Here is a 25,532-nt window from a genome sequence, read left to right as displayed (position 1 = left end):
TTAGATTCAAATTTCCGAACACACATAGGAAAAAAGAGGAAACACGTCTACTATAATAAAATAGTAACTGTAGTGGAACAGAAATGATAGACAGAAGTGTTTGGTTCAATGGACATGAGTTTAATGTGCATGAGTTTTTGGTACAAGAACAGTGCATCGACAATGAAAGATTCAGATAAACGGTTTAATAGTAGTATTTTGTTACTCTCATAACTGTTATCACTATATTAATTCAATTATTTGCTAGCTATACTCTCGTTGTTATCTTCTACATGTACTCTACAGATTTTCCATTGCTATTGATCAACACGGAGGAATCTCAAAATATAATGTGGATGAAAAGGAAACAAAACAGAAACAAACTTAAAGAAATGAAACTAAACAAACCATATCAAGTAACAATAATACTTTTATATTCTATTCTATTCCAGTTCTTGAATCACATCTAGTTCTGAATTGAAATATTCTGTAGCTGTATATGCGGTTCCGTTAGTTGAAGATGAATCATTGAAAGGATTGGTGGGAACTTTTAACTTGTCTAACTCTCCATGTAGCATCTGCACCACCATTTTCATGGCTGGTCGATGCACTGAATGCCACTGAATGCACCAAAGTCCGACAATTGCTAGTTTCTTTGCAATTCTATAATCTCCATCTTCATCAATAGGGATATGTATATCTCCCCCTTCAAACAAACCGTGGATCCAATCTGGATACAAAACTTGAAAATTTTCTTCATCTGTGACTGTCTTAGTATTCTTTCTTCCTCCGACCATCTCCAGCAGCAACATTCCATAGCTGTATATATCAGATTTATAAGAGACATTCCCAAAGTTTCGAGAAAATACTTCAGGTGCCATGTATCCTAATGTTCCCCTAGCCGCAGTCATCGATACAATAGTTTGATTTTTGGAGCACAACTTGGCTAAACCAAAGTCTGATATTTTTGGAGTAAAATTGTCATCTAACAAGATATTGTGCGGATTGATATCAAAATGAAGAATTCTTTGATCACAGCCCTGGTGAAGATACTCAATTCCATTGGCAATGCCTAGAGCAATCTGTTGCAATAAGTCCCAACCAAGGAAAACATCCTTGTTGTCAGGTGAAGAAATGAAATTTTGCAACGAACCATTAGGGAAAAAGTCATAAACCAAAGCACGATAAAATCCATCAGCGCAAAAGCCAAGTAACCGGACAACATTAACATGATGGATTTTTCCCATAGTTCCTACTTCATTTATGAACTCTCTCCCATCTCCTTCTGTATTATTAAGCATCTTCACAGCAACAAGAATTTGACTCGATAATTTACCTTTGTAGACAGCTCCATGAGCTCCTTCGCCCAGCTTTTCCTTGAATTGATCAGTAATTCTCTTGATATCGGCATAAGAAAATCTAGTTGGCTTTGACGCTTCATAATCCTTCAAAAAGTTTTCAAGTCTAGTTTGATCTTCTCCTTTCATCCTATAATAGAGGTATACTCGAAAGAAAACACCAAACAAAACAACCAGAATAGTTGAACCAACAATTGCCCCTGCAGATTCAAAATTCAATTAAAGAAAAATTCGAAATAATAATGGAAAGAAATAGAATTGAAGTTACATATAATCTATTCTATTCACCTGTTGTTGCAGCAATAATGGATGTGTGCTTTGATTTAATCTGTGGTTGTAAACATTGACTATGAAAAGTTTGTTCTGACCAATTCAATTTGAGATAGTTATTTCTAAAACTTAAATCTATTGGCAAAACTTTATCAAACATTCTGGTGCAACGTAATAAGTCCAATTCGATGACACTTTCAGATAAATCAGCAACATAAATTGGACAAGATAACATGTCTTGGGCACCGGGTTTTGTTTGTTCCCAGCTTCTGAGATGTTGTCCAACTGAAGAGCAATTAAAGAAAGTAACGTTGTTGACGCTGCTAGGACGATTAAATAATGAAGCAAGGCTAAAAGGATAAAATAGTGAAAAATTGTGTGTTACAAAGATACTAGAAAGACAATTTTGTGGGTGAGATAGGTATAATTGTTGAGATTGACAATCTATGTCTGTAACGAGGAGCTTTACTGGAACTGGATCTGCTGGAAACTCAATGATTTGATTCTTGTTATGCGAACAAGATAAACGAAAGGGGCATTCATCGGACGAGTTATCATTGTTCTGACCATTGACAAGGTTCATTGATATCAGCAGTAGCAATGCTAATATTGTGAGTGACATGTTGAAGGGAATCACAATTATTATTCAAACTTGTATAATTTAATATATGGCATAGCCAGCTCACTGAAAAGAAAAGTATATGCATTTAAAGTTGAAAATAATGCTCTTGGTTGAAGAAAATAATGTACATCACAACGTCATCTAAAGGAAAAAAAACAAGGAGACCGAAGAAAATTCAAAATAGAACCATTTTTGTTCTATACTAGCAGGAAAAAAAAAAAAGACGAACACTCAACTATCTTTCTACTATATTTATTTCGCTAACATTTTTTCCACAGATTTTCATTCAAATTGCTAGAGTAAAACAATACAATGCAAATTTAAAATCCCGAAAATAAAAAAAGGATGAGTTTGCGAACAAACTAACATTATTCATGTCAATAGCATAAAATGGCAGAGTACGTATGTCTATAAATATGACTATATTCAAGTGTCCGGATATCCGACGTTGACGACGTCAAAGTCATTGATTGAATATGTCAATGCTCAAACTAATATTTCAATTTGAACCAAATAAATATCGTATTAAGGCGGAAAATAAAAAATACACCACCCAAGGACGAGAAATTAAAATAAGCAAATTCGTGCAAAGATGACGAATGTGAAAATCACTTATTAAACTAAAAATGAAGGAAAACAAATCGAATGGGTGATTTTGAGTTAAAATTGACCTTAAGAGGGATGATTTTGGTTCAAAATTGACCTAATAAAAATTTATTAAAGATCAAATATGTGTAGTAACATACGTGCAACAATCAAGTCATTTATTTGAGGATGGAAGGAGTAGTATTGACTATAGATATAAAAAGTTGAAAAGTTTTTTGGATTGACCAAAGCATAATAGTCAACAACGATGGCTAAAAGACTTTTAACATTTGAGAAAGACAATTTTTGACTTAGATACACATGTACACATGTACCCTTTCAGATTATAATACCGTAGCTCTAAAGTGAAAACCAGCCTTCACTCTTCACCATCAATCATGTGCAGAGAAAAATCATTCTTATTCTTAATCCAAATTATGGTAGTAGTGCTACTACTGCATCATCATCATCAAACATGTGATGCAATTACAAATACTAGTAACCAAACATATTGTCCACCTTCTTCATGTGGCAAAATTGGAAACATATCACATCCTTTTCGACTTAAGGATGACCCAACATCATGTGGTGATCCGAGGTACGAGTTATCCTGCGAAAACAACATCACAACCTTAACTTTGTTGTCGGGTAAATACTATGTGAAATCAATCAACTACAATAACTACACAATTCGGTTAGTTGATCCCGGAATTGAAGAGGGTGATTGCTCCACCATTCCTCACTATTACTTGTACAATTATAATTTCAGCAGCTCTTATATCTACGATTCTGTTGATCCATATCAAACTTACCAGAGTAGAATAGTTGATACTACTAGATATAAATATTCACCAGCTCTTACTTTGGCATCATTACAAATGTTCCAGCACGTAATTTACATGAATTGTAGCAGTCCTGTGAGGGATGATCCGGTGTATGCAGATGCAGCTTCTTGCGTGAACAAGTCGAATTCTCAACGTGGCCATGTTTATGCCATTGCCGGGGATTTGAAGGTTAGAAACTATAAAAATGATGACTGTCACGTGGGGGTTGTTACGCCAATATCTTTTTTCCGTTATAATTACAGCTCTGAGGAGTGGAATACTCCCGATGGAAAGTTTTCGTACAGTGACGCGGATTATAGAAATGAACGGATTCCGAATCAAATGTTTGATTACAGTGAAATTCATAGCATGTTGGTGGGTGGATTTGAAGTTTCTTGGATGAGTGGTCCTTGTGAAGATCATTGTGGAATCCCAGATTGCTATTTGAGAGAAACCACTTGGAGTCTTGAATGCGACAATCCGTCTATGCTATGTAGAACAACGCTGGGTTTTCATGTCGGTTGTGTCACTGGTAAGAAATGATATTTGTATAACCATTTTGTAACAACTTTATCATACTCACATTATATTTTTACTTTCTCTATTTGTATTTCTCTATCTATTGTTTTTTATCAATAATAAGAAAGAAAGAGAATGTTGACACAAATTTTGTCATCAACTGGTTGTACAAATATCATTACTCTCTCACATTTATGATAATAATTTTGTATTTCCACAAAAAAAAAAAAAAACAAGTATTTAAAATGTAAAATTAAATTTTACATTTTTTAGAAATAAAAAACAGCAAAAGCACCTGTTCATTTCGTTGTGTATATATATAAATGTTTGATGGACAAATCATATGAGTATATATATTTTGAAAAGAAAAAGTTAAATAGAGTGATGTGATAATTAATTGATGATGAAAAGAAAAAATAAAGTAGAAGAGATAAAATGAAACTATAACTGATTGTTGGATACATATGTATGTTAATTTTATAGTGCAAAATTGAGACAAGTCTTGTATCATGTACAAGTTAGTGTACATCTTTAAGAGTTAAGTCGCTAACTTCTTCTTTATTTTAATTTTAGGAACTCCATCCAAGCTGCGAATGTTTGTTGAAGGTAAGGAGAAATTTGTCCTCTAACTTCTTTTAAGTATACACACTTTTCTTGTAGTGTACACTACTCCCTTGTGTCACTATTTTTTTTATGTTTACCCTCTAGTGACCCGGATTAGAGAGTTTGGGAATTTTGAGTTTGGTCGGAATGTAAGTAAAGTCTTATATATATAATTGTTTCAACCATAATTTAAATTCGGGGTTCTCTTAAACGAATCACTTTTAGGTGAAATTCAACAATCGCTTGAGTCGAATCACTTTACCCTCATATCATTGTTATAACCAAATAAAACTATGATGTCTTCTTTACCAAACTATCGCATAAGTTTTGTTCATACGCAAGCAGAACAATGTGGATCACTCTTTCCTAGAGTGGCATTGTCTTAAGGTCACCGCCAATTTTTTTTATTATATTCCTTCATGTATTGTGACTATTTAATTGAATTAAATGGGTTAATTTTGTTGTTGTCAATAGAAAAAACTAGTTAATACAATTAATTGATTTTCTAGATTTCTAGTAACATATGACTTAAATTTAATAAGGTATCATTCTTGATAGTTAATAATAATAATCGCCATAAATGTGACATCGCAAATGAGAGAGAGAGACCTAGGGAGGGCTATGGTTCTAGTCAGAGCCACACATAATATGGGAATAGGAGAGAATGGTTTGTGATGAGTATGAGACGTTGGAAAATGATTCGATCGGGAGATCAAGGACGTGAAAGGTCAAGGGGATTTTCACTGCATGGAAGTTTGGGGTTTGGAAGGTTTCACAATCTAGGGTTTTGTGGCTATGGGAATAGGTTTGTTGGGTTACTTGAACATGGTTAAACACATGTTCGAAGGTTTTACGGATATAGGTGTGTGATGTCAATTGAGGTATGTTGTCGATCAATCGATAGGTGCCTTAATCTTGGGCATGCCTCTCGATAACAAGGAGTGTCGAAGACTCGATCAAGTTCACGTCAATAGGAAGCTTTGATGGTAACATTCTATTTCACTAATGTACCAAAGCATTTATAATATGTTGAGCTGAGGAAGAGTTTGGAGGTTTGTGGTATTTTGGCAGACGTATATGTGTCCCGAGATAGAAATGCTAGTGAACAAGTGTTTGGTTTTGTGTGCTTCACTAATGTGCAAAATTATGACAAATTGAATAAAGCACTGAACAAAGTGTACTTTGGTCAACAACGGATATGGGCCAGCGTTGCACGTTTTGATAGGTTTGGTGGTGTGGGTGCGGCTATGACGGAGATGGAGGAAGCGGTGAGGGAGTAATTGATGAGGAAGAAAATATTATGTGGGAGAAAACCCCTTTCAATGGTGTGATCATTTGAAAGTCGTGAAACAATGTTATTTTGTCTGATAAGACAACGTTTATTGTGCAATTGGTAAACCAGGTAAGATTCAACTCTTGAAAAGGGTTTTTTTAGGTCGTCGACATATTCATGTTACTTATAAGAGTGGGTAGTGAAACCATTCTTATGTTTGTGATTATAGGTTTTTTATGATTTGGCAGTTTTGTCTCATTATATGGTAGTTTTGTCTCATTATACTTACTCTTTCTGTGTCAATTTCTGACATCTCTTTCATTTGTTAATTGACTTCATTAAAATTTCTCGCAGGTATTTTGTACGGAATTGCCAGAGGTAATTTTTAACATTCACAATGTTTTTTTTTGGTTAAGTCATTTCCACATTGTTATTTGAATATTATATCATTATATTGTTTAATAATGTTAATATTATTGCATTCATATATTATACATAATATATTTCAGGACTACCACATCCAATAGGTGTGAGAATACACGATAGAGCTCAGTATGTGTCTGAATCTAAATTTGGTATTGACATAGGAATAACAATTGGAAGGTATATTTTGCCATCATACATTATGGTTAGATTTATGTTGGGTCTCATAGCTCTCTTTGGAAAACTCATGCATACGTATCGATCAAGGCATACATCAATGTATGAAATCATCGAAGATTTTCTTCAAGGGAATTCACTCATGCCAATTAGGTATTCATACAAAGAGATAAAGCAGATGACGAGAGGCTTTAAGGAAAAGTTGGGTGAAGGAGGATATGGTAAGGTTTATAAGGGGAAGCTTCGTAGTGGGCCTTTGGTAGCCATAAAAGTGTTGGGTAAACTTAAGGGAGATAGACATGGACAAGATTTCATTAATGAAGTTGCAACCATAGGAAAAATACATCACACCAATGTGGTGCGACTTGTTGGATTTTGCATTGAGGGATCAAAACGTGCTCTTGTTTATGATTTCATGCCCAATGGCTCTCTTGATAGATATATTTCCTCTAGGGAAGATCATATTTCCTTAACTTATAAGCAAATGTATGAGATATCTCTTGGAGTTGCACGTGGAATTGCTTATTTGCATCAAGGTTGTGACATGCAAATTTTACATTTTGATATCAAGCCTCATAACATTCTTCTTGACAAAGACTTCATCGCCAAGGTTTCAGACTTTGGTCTTGCAAAACTTTATCCTGTTGACAATAGCATTGTAACTTTGACGGCTGCAAGAGGAACAATTGGTTACATGGCTCCGGAATTATTCTACAAAAATATTGGTAAAGTTTCCTATAAGGCCGATGTGTATAGCTTTGGAATGCTCTTAATGGAAATAGCAAACAGGAGAAGAAATTTGAACTCAAATGCAGATGATTCAAGCCAAATTTTCTTTCCCTATTGGATTTACAATGAATTGATTGAAGAAAGAGAGATAGATATATCTGGAGAAGCTACCGATGAGGAAAAGAAAAATGTGAAGAAGATGTTCATAATTGCTCTGTGGTGTATACAATTGAACCCTATTGATCGTCCTTCAATGGACAGAGTAATAGAAATGCTTGAAGGAGATATTGAAGATATTGAAATTCCTCCAAAACCTTCTCCATATCCAACTGAAATTATTCAAGACAATGGAGTTAGCTCAAATGAATCTTTTTCGGATGATGATGTCACCGGTTCAATTAGTTTTCTTGAGGAAACCGTTGAAGATCCTTTACTATAGTACTAAACTACAATGATAATAAATACTTGTGATTTGGTTTTTTATTTTCATTAATCATCTAAATTTTACATTAAACATAAAAAATTGCATATATGTGTTATTTCTTAATTTGTTGTCACTTCCAATAGTGAACACAAACCATTTTTTTCCAAGTGATACTAAACAATAAGCAGAAAGGTAGTTGCAGTAGCAATCATATGTACACCATTTGTACTAGGTCCAAATAGGAATGTTTGTTTTATGTAATTGCGACTACACCAAAGTATCCGTCTGTAAGAATGTTTCCTTTATGCTAGCAATGCAACCCATGAAGCTAACAATGTTTCCTTTAGTGACAGAATTATGTAAGAGAGTGTTCGGTAACTAATTCGTGATAATTTCGTGATGATATCTCTTTGGACACATAGCAATCTCGGGACACATATAACAAAAGTCCGGAAGATTGCTTTTAAGGTACTAAAGCACAATGAAGAAGTATAATAGTTTAGCTTCTAAAAAAAAGTTTTCTGCAGTACCAATTATAGGTACACCATTTGGATCAACTACAATGAGGTAAATTATTACAAAATATTTTTCTACATAGCTTGATTTAAAGAACGTATTATTATTTTCAAATTGACGCCAAAATCAGACATTGGAGATGAAAATTAGTCGTTTGATGTTTTCAACTAATGTTTAAGTACTATTTTAAATCATTTTCTAAATCAATCACTGAGATCAATTTCTTCGCTCTTAGTGTTTATAGGCAATTCTCCATATAGTAATAAAATAAAATTTTATGCAATCAAGAAATTTATTTATACTACCAATCATAGTTTTTTTACAACGCTACAAATCATAGTTATCAAGTCGTTTTAAATGGACTAAGTAAACAATTTTAGTCTAAAAAATGGTCATTCAACAAAGAATGTTTTTATAGACTAAAATTGTTTACTTATCGAGTGTTTGAATCTACATCCCGTCAATATTTGATGTATGTCGAGAACAAAGCTTCGTGGTATGCGAATATTAATCCTTCCACATAGATCCAACTAAGGTCTGTTTAGATGCCTTGTTAACTATGAGTTAGGGCTAAAGAAAGAGAATGGTGTGAATTGTGATCAGTTTGACCACAGGAGTAAACAGTTTCTATAAAGTCAAAGTGTGTTTGATGGAATCCTTTTGCAACAAGTCTTTCTATAAAGTCAGAGACTGGACTATATTCGAGTAATATTGTTACGCAAAACATCAATTTGGCACTCCAAACTCCAATTTTGAGTCACTTTCACAACAATTTCCACCTTGACTCTTAATTAGTGATGAAGTCAATTTAACATCAACCACCTTGCTGCTCTTTCCCTTGCTTCCCACTACACCAAGTAGCTCCACAAGTTTACACCTTACGTCTTCAACCATTGGAATGCCTTCCGCCTTTTGAAGATTCTTGCTTCCAACTACACTAGGAAATTTAGGTAGCTCCACAAGTACACACCTTAACCTCTTCAGTCATCGAAATGTCTTCCACCTTCTCAAAAATCCTTGTATCCAAACTACAATAGGAATTTCACGTAGTTCTACAAGACTATACCATAACCTCTTCAATACAGAACATCTCCCGCTTCCTTGAAGATCTACTTGTGCCCAATCACCCTTGGCTTTTAGGGTAATCCACAAGTACCGATAAGTCAATAATTATTCATTTTAGTATAATATTTAGTTTTGTTTTAATTAGATTTAAGTTTATTTTATTTTAATATTATTTCATTTTTGAACTATTTTACTTCAATTGCATATTATTATATTTTAGGAACGAATATTTGATGGATTGAGTCTTGGAGCAAAAGAAAGGGGTTTAGAGCTGATTCGGAGCAACAATACGAAGATTCGGAGACAAAATTATGTCTCCCCCAAGTCAGAAGCTTGGCACGGCACGTGCTAAGATTGGCACGGTCGTGCCACCTCCCAGAACACCTTTTGCTGCTTTTGCTTAGATTTTAAGCTACTCTATTTTAGTTTTACCAAAAAGCCTGTTGCTTGTAGTAATGTAATTGCTTAGATTCTATAAATAGAGTAGCTAGCCATCACAAATATTCATCTTTTCTTGGAATTCAATAAGTGACAATTATCTTTCTAATAAAAGTTATTTTCTTTTCCTTTACTTTCTTGTTATTTACTTTTATGCTTTTCTCCTTCTTCTCCATGTCTACGATGAACATGAGTGTGTAGACTTCTCTTGTCTTGGGATTGTTGGATAAGTCTTAATGACATAATCATAATCAAACCAAGCTATTGACCCTAGTCTTATGTAACTCTAATCTCTAATCTAAATTCACTGTTTTAACATGAATTAACCATTATCAAACTGTGGAAACGAAAGTGGAGGGTTTGATAATTGTTAATCCATCATCTCAAATATCAATTCATAAAATGAAAGTGGAGTTTTGATATTCGAACAAGTGAATTTAGACAAGGGTTGCAAAGGCAGCGAAATAGTCTTTGCGATCTTTGAGACATATAGTTTCGATCTTCAAGGGAACTAATAGTAATCAAGTCAGCAAAATAGGCTTGGTTATTAAAGGAACCAAAATTTAATAGTAATCAAGTCAGCGAAATTTGGTTGCTAAAGGACCAAAAGAGAAACTGTCTTTAGAAGTTAGGTCTAACATAAGGTTTTAGGTTTAATAGTTTGGTTTGAGAAGGACTTGTCATTAAGGTGAACCAATAATCACAAGGCTCTTTTTATATTATTATCTTTGAACCCTTTTGAAAACCCCAACTTTGCAACTTTATTCTCTTCTAATCATCAACAAAAGTTAATTGAATTTAACAACTTCCTATCGGAACGATACTCTTATTTTACTACTTTGATAGAACCGTACACTTGCGGTTTTATACCATCAAGTTTTTGGCGCCGCTGCCGGGGAGTTAACTAATTTAATTAACCTTTTCTTTGTGATTAGAATCTTTTCTTTTCCCTTTTCCTCTACTTTCTTTCTTTTGTTTTACCGTTAACTTCTTGGGTTCTCAATTTCTTATGCGAAGAAGTAAAAGTCTTGGAGAATTTATTCTTGAGATCGAAAGATATTTGCATAAGAAAAGAACAGAGGCACAAGCTATTATTGTGTACCCGACGGTTGAGGGTAACAACTTTGAGATCAAGCCTGCACTACTCAATTTGGTGCAGCAAAATCAGTTTTCTGGATCACCTACTGAGGATCCAAATCTCCATATTTCTTCCTTCTTAAGATTCAGTGGCACTATAAAAGAGAACCAAGAAGCCGTAAGACTTAATCTCTTTCCCTTTTTCTTAAGGGATAGAGCTAGCGCTTGGTTCCATCACTTCATGGGATCAAATGAGGCGAGCATTCCTTGCCCGATTCTTTCCCCCATCTAAAACCGATAACTAAGAGAGCAAATCACGCGGTTCAATTAGAAAGATGGAGAGTCTCTATATGATGTGTGGGAGTGTTTCAAGGAAATGCTTAGACTTTGTCCCCACCATGGTTTAGAGAAGTGGCTCATAGTCCACACTTTTTATAATGGCCTAACATATACCACTAAGATGTATGTTGATTCAGCTGTAGGTGGAGTCTTGATGAACAAGAACTATACGGAGGCTTACGCTTTGATTGAAGACATGGCTCAGAATCACTACCAATGGACCAACGAAAGAGCCATCACCGCCTCTACACCCTCTAAAAAGGAGGCAGGTATGTACGAAGTCTCTGACTATGACCACCTTGCTGCCAAGGTTGATGCATTAACCCAAAAATTTGAAAAACTTAATGTTAGTGTTGTCACACCTACTCCTACATTTCCTCCTTGTGAAATTTGTGGTATATTTGGTTATATAGGTGTTGATTGTCAGTTACGTAGTGCTGCTAATAGTATTGAGCAAATGAATTATGCTTAATACAACCAAGGAACAAAGCCTAGCCAAAACTTTTATAAAAATCCTCAAGGTTCCTATGGACAAGTAGCACCACCTGGCTATACAAACAACTAGAGGGTAGCTCAGAAATCAAGTTTGGAAATTTTGTTGGAAAATTGCATGATGAATCAAAATAAACAATTCAAGAACTAAAAAACCAAACGGGATTTCTGAACGCCGCACACACTAAAATGCTTGAGACCCAAATCTCCCAAGTGGCCCAACAAGTGGCCACCTCTTCTCAAACATCGGAAGTCTTTCCTGGTCAAACCGAAGCCAATCCAAAGGCTCATGTCAATGTTATTTCTTTTGGGGGTAGTAAATTAGAAGAGACCATTGCTAAAGTTAAAAGTACCAAGGGAGAGAGTGTTAAGTTTTCAGGTGAGAAAGATGTGATAGAAAGTGAGAAACCACTTGGTAAGAACAAAGCCCCTTCCCCATTAAGGCTTGTTAAGATTAACTTGGAGGCTCAATTCAATAAATTTGTGAACATACTTAAGAAGATTTGCATAAAGATTCTCTTTGCTGAAGCTTTGTCTCGTATGCCTCTATATGCCAAGTTTTTAAGAGAAATTTTTTCAAAGAAAAAGGCTATAGAGCACAAAGAGACAATACCTTTGACAAGGGAAAGTAGTGCAATCATCAAGAAGCCACCTTCAAAGCTTAGAGATCCAGGTAGTTTTGTCATCCCTTGTATGATAGGGAGTGAGACCTTAGACAAAGCCTTGTGCGACTTAGGTGCTAGTGTTAGTTTGTTGCCCTTATCCCTCTTTAAAAGGATGGGAATAAGAGAGTTGAAACCTACCGAAACAACATTGAAGTTAGCTGACCGTTCTACTATCCAACCTGTCGGATATGTCCAGGACATTCCCGTTATGATAGAAGGGATATACATCCCGACTGATTTTATGGTACTTGACATAGAAGAAGACAATGAGTGCCCTATAATTTTAGGACGACATTTTCTCGCTACTACGGGTGCTATAGTTGATGTTAAGAATGGTAGGATTGTGTTTTCAAGTGAGTGATAAAATGGTAGGATTTGAGTTGGAGAATGTTATGAAAGGTCCCGCTCTTTATTCTTGTTGCATGATTAAAGATCATGATGTGAAAGAACACTTTTTAGCGTCATCTACACAATATGATATCTTTGATCCTTTCTAAGGACACTTTCTTAACATCAAGCTAATGACTATAAAGGAGCGCTTCGTGGGAGGCAAACCACGTATTTAACTGCTTTTGTTTTGTTTGTTTTTTGTTGTTTTAAGTTATTTTGTAGGTAATTGTCCAAGCATGATTCAAGAAAATGAAAAATTTTGAAGCCCCGAACTCCAGAACCTTGGCACGGCCCGTGCTCCCACTGGCACGGCCATGCCAGACCTTGCCAAACCAAAACCTCCAAAATTCCAGAAGCTTGGCACGGCCCGTGCCAACAGCTGGCACAGCCGTGCCCAACCCTAGGTAGGCATATACACATTTTTTTTCTTCTTCTTCCCTCATTCTCCAACACCAACATCTCTCTACCTTCAAACTTCTTTCTAAAACCTCCATAACCACAAAACTCCAAACCTTCATATCTCCTTCAAAACTTCACAAATTCATAAAATTTCTTCACCCAATCAATTACAAACATCATCCCAATCATAACCCCCCCAATCAAAAACAACTTTCATCCACCCAAACCGAAAATCATCCAAATTTGTAGCCTTCCTTAACCTAACCCAAAACCCACAAATTCATCACTAATTTCCACAACCCAACTCATAACACTTACTTAAACCTTAACCCCACAACTAAACCAACCTTTTCCGCCAAAAACATTCCAAAAACCCAACCTTCACCAAAACCACACCAAATCCAATCAGGGTGAAGGTTATGGCTTCCAAAAGAGGTGGTAAAGAAGTTGCAAGCTCGTCGTGAGGACCTCTCCAAAGAAGCAAGTGCCAGCAAAGAATCATGTAATATAATTCAAAGACAGCAAGTAAAGGGATAGGTATAAAGTTCTCATCTCTAAATCTTTACATGCTTGTAGATACCTTGATTCTTATAGCTTGAATGTGATAGGCCTTAGAGACAATGTGTTTGACTTGCTAGGAAGATTAGGGTGGGTTGCTATGTTAAGACCTATGAGAGGGTATGAAAATTTTACCTATGAGTTTTTAAGTTCTATTGTTTTTACAAAGGATAGGATGAATTTTGATAACCCCAATCATAGAGTATCTTTCCGGCTTATGAACATTGATTACGAGATGTCTCTTCAACACTTTTGTGATGAGATGAACTTAGCAAATGCGGGGTTCATCCATGACTATTGGGATCAAAGTCTAAATCTGGTTGACTATCAACCCGCCGCCTTTTGGGAACGTATCACCAGTCTTAGGCAATTTAACACATGTTCCAACAAAGCTAGTAACATTCACAACTTTGTGCTTAGGTACCTTCAAAGGTTTATGGCTTGCAACATTTGGGGAAGGACTGAATTGGGGAACACTAGGACAGATGAACTCTTTATGTTGTGGGCTATGCTTAACAACCACCCCGTTAACACTTGCTTTTACTTGCTTGATTACCTTTCCCATGTAGGTAATAGTTCTGATGGTAAGGGAGAGATAGTGATAGGTGGTATCATCACATACATAGCTATAGGCAATTGGGAGTGGATGAAGACCAAGGGATAAAACAAGATTGAGGGAAACAATAAGCTTAACATAGAGACCCTCATCTCTATGAACTTCATTAAACCTCGTCCCCACATGGCATATACATTTAAACTCAATGTGCCTGTTTTAATTATACTTCCTAACCCATCTCGGACTAACACCGAGGTTGAAGAAAATTTGTTGTATGTTGGTGATGGTTCGCAAGTACATGAAGAGGTTGAGAGAATAAGCACCGAACAACAAAGGCAAGGTGTTGAGTTATCCGGACTACGAAATGATGTCCTAAGAGGCAACCGCATATCAATAGAAAATAATCAAATGCTTCATAACATGATGCAACACTTCCACCTCCAAGATCCTCCTTATGGACCTCAATGAATCAAATGTGAGCTTTCCTCTTCCTCTCTTCCCCTTATCTCCTCTTTCTCCTCCTCTTTCTTCTTCTTCTTCCTCTTCTTCTCTTTTATTGTTTTGAATCATTGAGAACAATGCTTCTCCTAAGTGTGGGGGGAGCCTAATAAAGTGTCTTTAGTCGTAGTTTCCAAACTCCCTCGAACTTTATTCTTTTGTTTTGTTTTATTGCGAAAGACATGATTAAGCAGCTTGTTTTTATTGAAAATTATGACATAAATTTTTTGTTGTCTCTTCTAAAATGGTCGTTTCTTGTACATGAAAGTGATTTCTTGTGTTTTAAGTGTTCTTGTTATACCCACATCATGTTTTATTGTGAAAATTCTCCAATGAGAAAAGCACTTAGTTGCAATCCTTGAGCAAGTGTATGAATAGGTATTTTAAGGAACACGTTCTAACTTTAATGGTAACTTAGACCCTTAAAAGTCTTCAGAATAAAAGTAGTATAAGTTTGTGGGGGAATATTGGGTTTTAATGTGCTATAATGTGTTAAACCAAAATGGGGCGGAAGCAATATCACCAACACATAGAGGAAAGAATACCCCATCGCTGACTTCCTCCGTGTGGTGATGCTTCTCTAATAAATTGAACGAAATTTCCATAAATCCCTCTAAAAAGAAATAATTGATACATCATCAACACATGGAGGAAAGGATATCGGCCCCCTCGCTGACTTCCTTCGTGAAGATGATTAATTTGTAGCACTACTTAGGGTGATCATGGAATCTTGGAGGAAAGGATACCCCCTCGCTGACTTCCTTTGAGAAATGATATCCCCTAAGCAATCTGCAAGCCCCCAAGTATTTAAATTGTCAAACTAAATTTAACTAATTCTCATCTCTCTTATATGAAATGAAGAAAGGACTTTTCTCGGTTACTTTAGTGTTAAGGTTAGAACATGTTCCTCATAATATCTGTCTTATACAGGAGAAAGAAAATGGTTGGACTACACACACGCTCACTTGAGACTTGTTGTTGGGTTGAATAGGTTCACAAGGAATACTTGGAGTTGTGATTAGTGTACATTGAAATGAAGCCTTAGAGGAGACATAAGTTTTTATTTGAATTGTCATATATTAATCTTTTTATTGCTGCTATGTCTATGTCTTTTCCTTGAGGACAAGTAAAGATTCAAGTGTGGGGGAGTTTGATGAGTCAATAATTATCTGTTTTAATATAATATTGTTGCAAGAAAGGAATCATAATTATATTCAAACTTGTATAATTTCATATACAAGTGTGGGGGATTTGAAGTTTCTTGGATGAGTGGTCCTTGTGAAGATCATTGTGAGTGACATGTTGAAGGGAATCATAATTATATTCAAACTTGTATAATTTCATATATGGCATTGCCAGCTCTCTAAAAGGAAAAGCATATGCATTTAAAGTTGAAAATAATGCTGCAAGAAAATATAGATTAAAACGTTCAAAGTCCAAGAATCATATGTACATTGCAACGTCATCCAAGGAAAAAAAATAAGGAGACTAAAGATATTATATTGAACCACTCTTTCCCTTTATTGTATATGTATATATAAAAAGTTGAAAAAAAATGCAGGACTTTTCAAATTTTCCAACAACTAAACAACGACAATTTTGTCAGTACTTAATATTTTTGAAGGAGTGTTAGCGACACTTACTTAGGTACCGTTTAGCCCGGCTTTTTCTCAGATTCTCTACATTTTTAAGGAGAAGCTAGGTCAAACACAATATCAATAAAGTACCTTCGAAAAAAAATACTTTTTTTAGAATGCATAAAATTGAATGGAATGAGCTTTAACCAAAAGTTGTTGAATGCTACTTCAAAAAACTATTTCTTTGTAATTTATTTCAGAAGCACTTTTCTTCAACTCACTCAGGCACATTTATCTTTTATTTTTTAATATAATATTTCAATTTGTTTTTTTCTTCCATTTAATTTTTTTTTTGAACCGGCCCATATAATTTTTTTTAAAGGAGGATCAATTTAATTTTATTATCTATTTTTAAAGGAATTTTATTATCTTTTTATCACTTGCATATTTAATTTTAATATCGTTTAATTATCAGAACAATATACCAAATATAACAAGAATATAACAAATATAATATTATACCTCTGTCCTTAATTATAAGATCTTTTTTATCCCTTTTTCTAAGATCCTTTTGCAACTAACTTTCTTTAAGCTCTTAAAGAATAAAAATGTAAAAACAATAGTGATTACAAACAACTTTAATACAAATATCAGCTTTCCTAATTTCCGTCATTTTGGCAAAAGATTCTTCTATATAATTGGAAGTAGAAAAAATCAACCAAGTATAGATTTCCGGTCAACAAAGTAACATTTTTATATGCTTGTAACAATGAAAGTCAAGAACGATGGCTAAAAGACTTAAACACTGTTAAAGACAATCTTGTCCTTAGATACATCATAGATGTCCCATTTCATATGATTGAAAGCCAATTTCCAGCATCAATCAATCATGTGCAGAGCAAACTCATTCTTATGTTTCCTCCAAATTATGGTTGTTGCTATGCTACTGCATCATCATCAAACATGTGATGCAACAAATAGTAATATTAATAAAACTTGTCCCCCTTCTTCATGTGGCAAAATCAGCAACATAAAGTATCCCTTCCGACTTAAGAATGATCCAGCAACCTGCGGTGATCCGAGGTACGAGTTATCCTGCGAAAAAAACATCACAATGTTAAAGCTGCTTTCTGGTAAATACCATGTAAAATCAATCAACTACAATAACTACACAATTCGGTTAGTTGATCCTGGAATAAAAGAAGGTGATTGCTCTTCAATTCCCCGGAATTTCCTAACCTCATCAAATTTCACAAGTTCTTACAATTATACTTACTACGAGGATCCATATCAAAATTTCCAGTACAGAATACCTTCTGGAACATTACGACTATTCCAGCACGTAGTTTACATGAATTGCAGCAATCCTATACTGGATGATCCAGCGTACGTGGATGCAGATTCTTGCATCAAGTCCAATTCCCAAGGTGGCCATGTTTATACCATTGCTGGAGATTTGAAGGTTGAAAACATAAAACATGATTGCCATGTGGCGGCTGTTACCGCGATATCTTTTCTCGGTTATGATTATAGTTCGTATAAACGGGACATTTTCTATCAGAAGTTTTCGTATAATGAAATTCATACGATGTTGTTGGGTGGATTTGAGGTTGCATGGATGAGTGGTCCTTGTGAAGATCTTTGTAGAGAACCACCTTGCTATTTGAGGGAAACCACTTGGAGTCTTAGATGCAGCGATCATGGTGATTACTGTATAACCACAATGGGATTTCATGTTGATTGTGGTAAGAACAACTTTACATTTTTTTTTACTTTTTTATTAGCATTTTCTAGATCCAAAAATTTTTTAGCCTACTTTTACAAGTGTCAATACATTTGTAAGATAAAAAGCGGCACAAACAGTTGTTTTTTTTTTATAGACAAAATTACACCAAAAGTCTTTTATCTTATTTATTTGTAACAGTTAGGTCCTTTATCTTTTGATTTTCTCATTTAAGTCTTTTATCTTTTAAAATGTACATAAAATATTCTATTTTTCATTTTTTATTAAAAAAATGCTGACATGACAAACCACATAGGATTATCATCAATAATTGTAATTGTATTATTTAAAACAACTTTTTATTAAAAATGAAAAAACTCAAAAAACATCAAGCAATTCATCATCTTCATATGTCAAAAACAAACAAACTGCAATTATTATGACCTTCATCTTCATCATGGGTTTTCAAATAAAAATAAATAAAAAAACCTATTATCTTTGTGGTATGTTATTGGTTTCGAACAAGTTTAAGAACTCATATTCAAAATAAAAATCCTAAATCCTCAAATTTAAGATAAAGGACCTTTGGAGTAATTTTGTCTTTTATATATATCCTCCAACTTTGAGTGCTAAGTTCGCTAACTTACTTTATTTTAACTTTAGGATCTCCGTCAAAGCTGCGAATGTTTGTCGAAGGTAAGTAGAATTTTTTCCTTTTAACTTGTTTTGTTCTTTATCTTTCTTTTAAGGACCTCCATCAATACTGTGAATGTTTATTTGTACAACTTACTTTATCATCAATAATAGTGAATTGTCTGATAGTCTATAATAATAGTAACTTGTTTATTTGTACCAACGCTCTTATTTGGTGTTTGTACAAATTAGTGGTTAAGGTTTTGACAGGAAGGTTGACTGTAATTATCAATCATCTAATCTCCTCTCGTTAGTATGCATTTACCAAAGGTAGGAAATTAATTTGTGGGGTGCTAGTAGTGAATGAATTCATAGAGCTAGCTAAAAATTATATTAAAGAATGCTTTATTTTTTAAGGTGGGCTTCAAATAAGTGTATGACCGGAGAATTTTTTACTATGTGTTTGGGAGGCTTGGCTTGAAAACAAATGGAGATATTAGATCCAAGTGAACATTTACTCCAAAGGGAACTTAAACAAGCTGGCCCGTATTTTTCTTTCTTCTTTTTACTGGTCGTTGGTGGGTTAGGTTAGTTGGTTTGTTTGGAAGATTCTCTAAATAGGTTTATAGGTAACTCCGTGGGAAATTCAAGACTACTTGTTTCTCATCTTTGGTATACTGATGAACATCTTTTTACAGGTTAAGTGATTGTCGAGAATATCTTGACAATGAAGACAATTGTCTCGTATTTTGAACTTGCCTCGAGCCTTTGGGTTAACTTCTTAAAGAGTGGTTTGATAAACTTGAATGTAATTGGTCATTTCTAAGGATGGTAAAACATATATATTAAATGTAAAGTTCATTAAGTTATTTTCAAGTATTTAGGTATCCTTGTTGGGGAAAATCCTTGCAGGGTGAACATGTAAGAACTGTTACTCAAACTTCTCACCAATTGACTTGGGTCTTGGTGGAATACAAAATAGCTTTGGACACAAAATGGTTTTTCTCAAATTCATGCAAAATAAATATCTCAAAACATTTACTTTTCTTTGATGAAGATACCTGTCAAGGTTTGAGAACTTATTTCTCAACTTAAAACACAGTTTCTCTAAGGTAATTTGAAAGTTACTAAGAAAATACCTTCTTCATTGCAGGATTTTCCAACAAGTCAGTAGACCTACATGTGTCTTTTGCGGTTGTACTAATGAGTCATCGTGACATTTATTTCGTATTTGCAATTTATTCCTCAGATTTTATTATAGAATTTTTAGGTGGCTATGGTGGGATTTGGCTATACCAACGAAATTGTTCTGCTTAATCTTAATTTTCTACTTGATTTGGAAGTCACAGAACTTTGCAATTTTCTCTAATAAGACTATGTTTGTATCTTTCTATTTTTATTAGGCTTCACTTGTTTCCTTTTTTTCTCTTCTATTGGTTGTAATATTTTTTAAGATTGCATTGTTGTGTGGTTTTATTGGCTTCCGGAGTTGGTTCCTTTTCTTTCCTGTTGTGTTGAGTTAGACAACATATACAATACTCTCTTTCTATGAATTTAATTTGTCATTAGAAAAAGCTTTAACACCTAAACTAAGTAATGTTACTATCTAGTTACATTTGTGTGTAAGTTTTTATTCTTCTAAGCAATCTATTTCATTTGTTAATTGACTCACTTAAAATTTCTCGCAGGTATTATGTATGGCATTGCCAGAGGTAATTTTTTACTCTAATAGATATACCTACATTTTCAAATTCACAATGTTATTTGAACATTACTTATATAATTGTATTGTTAAATGTTTATAGTATTATTGCATTTGTATATGAAATATTGCAGGATTCATGCAAGCATTTGGTGCGACGATATACAATGGATCAAGGGGTATTTCTCAATCTAAACTTGGTATTGACATAGGAACAACCATTGGAAAATATGTTTTGGCCCCGTACATTTTAGTGAGACTTATGTTGGGTCTTGTAGTTTTCTTTGCAAAATTGATACATAAATATCGAATAAGGCATACATCAATGTATGAAAACATCGAAGATTTTCTTCAAGGGAACTCCCTCATGCCAATTAGGTATTCATACACAGAGATAAAGAAAATGACTAATGGTTTTAAGGACAAGTTGGGTGAAGGAGGCTATGGTAAGGTTTATAAGGGAAAGCTACGCAGTGGGCCATCGGTAGCCATAAAGATGTTGGGTAAACACAAGGGTAAGGGAAATGGGCAAGATTTCATCAATGAAGTTGCAACAATAGGAAGAATACATCACACCAATGTGGTGCGACTTATTGGATTTTGTGTTGAGGGATCAAAAAGAGCTCTTGTTTATGATTTCATGCCCAATGGCTCTCTTGATAAATATATATCATCTAGAGAAGATCATATTTCCTTAACTTATAAACAAATATATGAGATATCTCTTGCCGTTGCACGTGGAATTGCTTATTTGCATCAAGGTTGTGACATGCAAATTTTACATTTTGATATCAAGCCTCATAACATACTTCTTGACCAGGACTTCATTGCAAAGGTTTCAGATTTTGGTCTTGCAAAACTTTATCCTATTGAAAATAGCATTGTAACTATGACCGCTGCTAGAGGTACAATTGGTTACATGGCACCAGAATTGTTCTACAAAAATATTGGTAAAGTTTCCTATAAAGCCGATGTGTATAGCTTTGGAATGCTCTTAATGGAAATAGCAAACAGGAGAAGAAATTTAAACTCAAATGCAGATGATTCAAGCCAAATTTTCTTTCCCTATTGGATTTACAATGAATTGGTTGAAGAAAGGGAGATAGAAATATTGGGAGAAGTTACGGATGAGGAAAAAAAAAATGTGAAGAAAATGTTCATAGTTGCTTTGTGGTGTATACAATTGAAGCCCAATGACCGTCCTTCAATGGACAAAGTAATAGAAATGCTTGAAGTAGATATTAAAGACATTAAAATTCCTCCAAAACCTTCTCCATATCCAACTGAAATTATTCAAGATAATGGAGTTAGCTCTAATGAATCATTATCAGATGATGATGTCACCGGCTCAATTAGTTTTCTTGAGGAAACTATGGAGCATCCTTTACTATAGTACTAAACTACTTATGATAATGATTACTAGCGATTGGTCTCTTATTTTTATTCAGCATTTAAATTTCACATTTTTAGTGAAATATTTTGATCCTTTTAAACTATATATCTTATTTGTTTTTCCTATTTAGGAAATATATCTTATTTGTTGTCACTTGACTACTCATTTCTAATTGTGGACATAAATCTTTTTATCCTTTATAAGATTCACTATGACTTGAATCTTTGGTGGCTCTATCCGCTTAGTTGTGTTGGCCTTTTAGCCATTTGATGCTTTTCTTTGGCAGTTTTTGTTTATTATTTTACTTTGACTCTTCATGAGAGCTATTATCTTGTACTCAGAATAGGTTTTGCTTTCTATTTAGTATAATATTTTAGTTTCTAAAAAAAAGTTTGCTGCAGTACCAATTATAGGTACACCATTTGGATCAACTCCAATGAGGTCAATTGTTTCGGAATAAAGAACATATTATTATTTACAGAGGAGTGACTTCATCTTTGACTCACTACTAAAAAAACAAAAATTAGTGAGGGAAAACGTAAAATTCCTCTCTAATTCCGTCGCTAAATTTTACGATCAAGGAATTTGTGAGAAATTTCATTTTTTCCGTCACTAATTTCCCTCGCTAATTTTGCTTTTTCTAGTAGTGACTGTTGTAATTCCCTTAAAACTAATTGTCAATGTAAAGGATAATTCTGCAATTAAAGAAAGAAAATTTTAAAAATTAGAAAATAGACAAGATTTTATACAGAGACAACTAAGAAGTGACATGGATACATACCTAGCTGAATATCCAAGAATAGTTTACATTTGCAGAAGAGAAGAAACAAACAATAAAATGGAAAATGGTAAAATTTTATGGTGGAAAATACACCAATCCAAAGTAAAAGTATTTTTCTTTGTTTGTATCTTGAAAAGCAGTAACAAATAATAAATTGAATCAAGACTGGTACTAATATATATAGAGAGGCAACTTCGACAAGAGAAAACTATATTTTTCTATTAACAAAATGGAACCGATATTTAATAGAATGATAAATGACATTGGATCAACATCATGCTCTCCCATACAAAGACAAACTCATCACAATCTTACCCCTTTTTTATACAATAATGGTTGTAATTGGCACACGTAAGTGGTCCTTCTATCCATCACACCAACACCTACCTTCATAAATATCCAAACTTGCAAAAACAAAAGTGGCATATTAATTATGTCACCGTTATTAATAATAATTTCTCTTTTTTCAGTTTTTAGACTAAAATAATTCATGGAAACCAACAAATTAAAGGTGATACTTTTTTTTTTAATGGTTCAAACAAAGGTGATACTTAAAATTCAATCAAATGAACTATTGGGTGCAAAATATTTTTATTTAATAAAAAAAAAACTAAACTATATTGATCGAGAGACATTACACTTTCAACACATTCAACTCAGCACTACTTCAAGTTTAACAGTATGTATACTGAGTTGGCCATTATTTCTTTACTCTAATTTTTGGGATTGTGTCTTCTTACAACATTCAAGTTTCAATAATCTAGTCTAATTCCTGAATAACATCTAGTTCTGAATTCAAACATCCGGCAACAGTATTTACAGTTCTATTAGTTGATGATGAAGCATTGAAAGGATTGGTGGGAACTTTTAATTTGTCTCCCTCTCCTTGAAGCATCTGAACCACAGATTTCATGGACGGTCGATGCACGGAGTGCCACTGAATGCACCAAAGTCCGACAATCGCTAGTTTCTTTGCAATTCTAAAATCTCCCTCTTCATCAATTGGGATATATACGTCTCCACCTTCAAATAAACCATGGATCCAATCTGGATACAATACTTGAAAATTTTCTTCACCTGTGACTGTCTTAGTATTCTTTCTTCCTCCAACCATCTCCAGCAGCAACATACCGTAGCTGTATATATCAGACTTATAAGAGACATTCCCAAAGTTTCGAGAAAAAACTTCAGGTGCCATGTACCCTAAAGTTCCCCTGGCTGCGGTCATTGATACTGTACTTTGATTTTTGGAGCACAGCTTAGCTAAACCGAAGTCTGATATTTTTGGAACGAAATTGTCATCTAATAATACATTATGTGGATTGATATCGAAGTGAAGAATTCTATGATCACAGCCTTGGTGAAGATACTCAATCCCATTGGCAATGCCAAGAGCAATTTGTTGCAATAAGTCCCAACCAAGGAAAACATCCTTGTTGTCAGGTGAAGAAATGAAATTTTGCAATGAACCATTTGGGAAAAAGTCATAAACCAAAGCACGATAAAATCCATCGGCACAAAAGCCAAGCAACCGGACAACATTAACATGATGAATTTTTCCCATAGTTCCCACTTCATTTATGAACTCTCTCCCATCTCCCTCGGTATTACTAAGCATCTTCACGGCAACAAGAATTTGACTCGATAATTTACCTTTATAGACAGCTCCATGAGCTCCTTCCCCTAGCTTTTCTTTGAATTGATCTGTAATTCTCTTGATATCTGCATAAGAAAATCTTGTTGGCTTTGACGCTTCGTAATCCTTCAAAAAGTTTTCAAGTCTCGTTTGATTTTCCCCTTTCGTCCTAAAATGGACATAAACTCAAATGAAAACACCAATCAAAACAACCAGCATAGTTGAACCAACAATTGCTCCTGCGAATTCAACAGTTAATGAAAGGAAAAAAACGGAAATAATAATATATGGAATAGAAAGAGAATTGAAGGTATATATAATATATTCTATTCACCTGTTGTTACTAAAATAATGGATGTGAGGTTCTTCTTTGATTTGTTGTGTATCTGATCATATTCTAAACATTGACTAGGAAATGTTTTTTCTGACCAAATCAAGCTGACAGTGTTATACATTATATCAAAACGTGCTGATGCTGGCAAAACTTTATCAAACATTCTTGTGCAGCTTAATAAGTCCAATTCGACGGCACTATCGGTAGAATCGGTAGCATAAATCGGACAAGACAGCATGTCTTGCACACCAGGGTTTCTTTGGTCCCAGCTTTTCAGATGGTGTACTCCAACTGAAGAGCAATTAAAGAAAGTAATGTTGGCGTTGGAAGAATCTGATTGAAAAGGATAAAATAATGAAAAATTGTTTGTTAAAAAGAACCTGGGAAGACAGTTTTGTGAGTCAGATAAGACTAAATTTTTCAATTTGCAATCTATGTCTCTGACAAGGAATTTTTTTGACACTGGCTTTGAGGGAAATTCAAGGTATTGATTCTTGTAACGCGAACAAGATAGATGAAAGGGGCATTCGACAGACGAGTTATCATTGTTCTGGCCATTTACAAGGTTTACTGATAGCAGCATTAGCAATGCTAATATTGTGAGTGACATGATGAAGGGAATATGCATAGCCAGCTCTCTGAAATGAAAAGAATATGCATTTAAAGTTGAAAATAATGCTGCAAGAAAATATAGATTAAGAAATATTCTAGGTTGGAGAAAATAATATACATACGTCATCTAAAGTGAAAAAATAAGGGGACCGAAGAAAATTCAAAATAGAACCATTCAACCCCTTTATTCTATACTAGCAGAAAAGAAAGACAACCACTCAACTACCTTACTACTATTTTTATTTCACTAAAAAAAAATTCCACAGATTTTCATTCAAATTATTAGAGTATAACGATACACTATGCCTATAAACTAATATCATCCATGTCAATAGCATAAAACGACAGAGTAATTATGCCTA

The 25,532-nt window shown here is 34.3% G+C and overlaps 3 protein-coding genes, 1 non-coding gene and 1 pseudogene across 5 annotated transcripts; 2 read left to right on the top strand and 3 right to left on the bottom strand.

The window, feature by feature from the left end:
• Window positions 1-170: 170 nt before the first annotated feature.
• On the bottom strand, window positions 171-16,255 carry LOC25482272 (rust resistance kinase Lr10). Of its 2 annotated transcripts, XM_039833598.1 has the most exons (3): window positions 16,066-16,255; window positions 1,626-2,214; window positions 171-1,537 (listed from the first exon to the last, which is right to left on the bottom strand). In XM_039833598.1, the coding sequence occupies exons 1-3, from the start codon at window positions 16,093-16,095 to the stop codon at window positions 423-425; spliced, it is 1,734 nt and encodes a 577-aa protein (XP_039689532.1). In that variant the 5' UTR covers window positions 16,096-16,255; the 3' UTR covers window positions 171-422. The 2 variants fall into 2 exon arrangements, with proteins under 2 accessions (XP_039689532.1, XP_013466276.1); XM_013610822.3 differs by lacking the exon at window positions 16,066-16,255 and having other exon boundaries at window positions 1,626-2,289.
• On the top strand, window positions 3,150-7,851 carry LOC25482271 (G-type lectin S-receptor-like serine/threonine-protein kinase SD1-1). Its single transcript, XM_013610821.3, has 4 exons — window positions 3,150-4,170; window positions 4,731-4,763; window positions 6,388-6,411; window positions 6,543-7,851. Exons 1-4 carry the CDS (start codon window positions 3,213-3,215, stop codon window positions 7,799-7,801), a joined length of 2,274 nt encoding a protein of 757 aa, XP_013466275.1. The 5' UTR covers window positions 3,150-3,212; the 3' UTR covers window positions 7,802-7,851.
• Window positions 11,181-11,287, bottom strand: LOC112418757 (small nucleolar RNA R71). Its single transcript, XR_003008847.1, has one exon. It is a non-coding gene; the product is annotated as a small nucleolar RNA R71 (small nucleolar RNA).
• Window positions 16,256-17,161: 906 nt separating the features above from the next.
• On the top strand, window positions 17,162-22,119 carry LOC25482270 (LEAF RUST 10 DISEASE-RESISTANCE LOCUS RECEPTOR-LIKE PROTEIN KINASE-like 2.4). Its single transcript, XM_013610820.3, has 4 exons — window positions 17,162-18,101; window positions 18,743-18,775; window positions 20,401-20,424; window positions 20,549-22,119. Exons 1-4 carry the CDS (start codon window positions 17,246-17,248, stop codon window positions 21,805-21,807), a joined length of 2,172 nt encoding a protein of 723 aa, XP_013466274.1. The 5' UTR covers window positions 17,162-17,245; the 3' UTR covers window positions 21,808-22,119.
• A 1,043-nt stretch (window positions 22,120-23,162) lies between these two features.
• On the bottom strand, window positions 23,163-25,297 carry LOC25482269 (rust resistance kinase Lr10-like; annotated as a pseudogene).
• Window positions 25,298-25,532: the final 235 nt, after the last annotated feature.

This window comes from Medicago truncatula, chromosome 1 (assembly GCF_003473485.1).
Source record: "Medicago truncatula cultivar Jemalong A17 chromosome 1, MtrunA17r5.0-ANR, whole genome shotgun sequence".
Lineage (NCBI taxonomy): Eukaryota > Viridiplantae > Streptophyta > Magnoliopsida > Fabales > Fabaceae > Medicago > Medicago truncatula.
The sequence above is the reverse complement of the archived record's forward strand: the minus strand, read 5'-3'. Positions and strand labels throughout refer to the sequence as shown.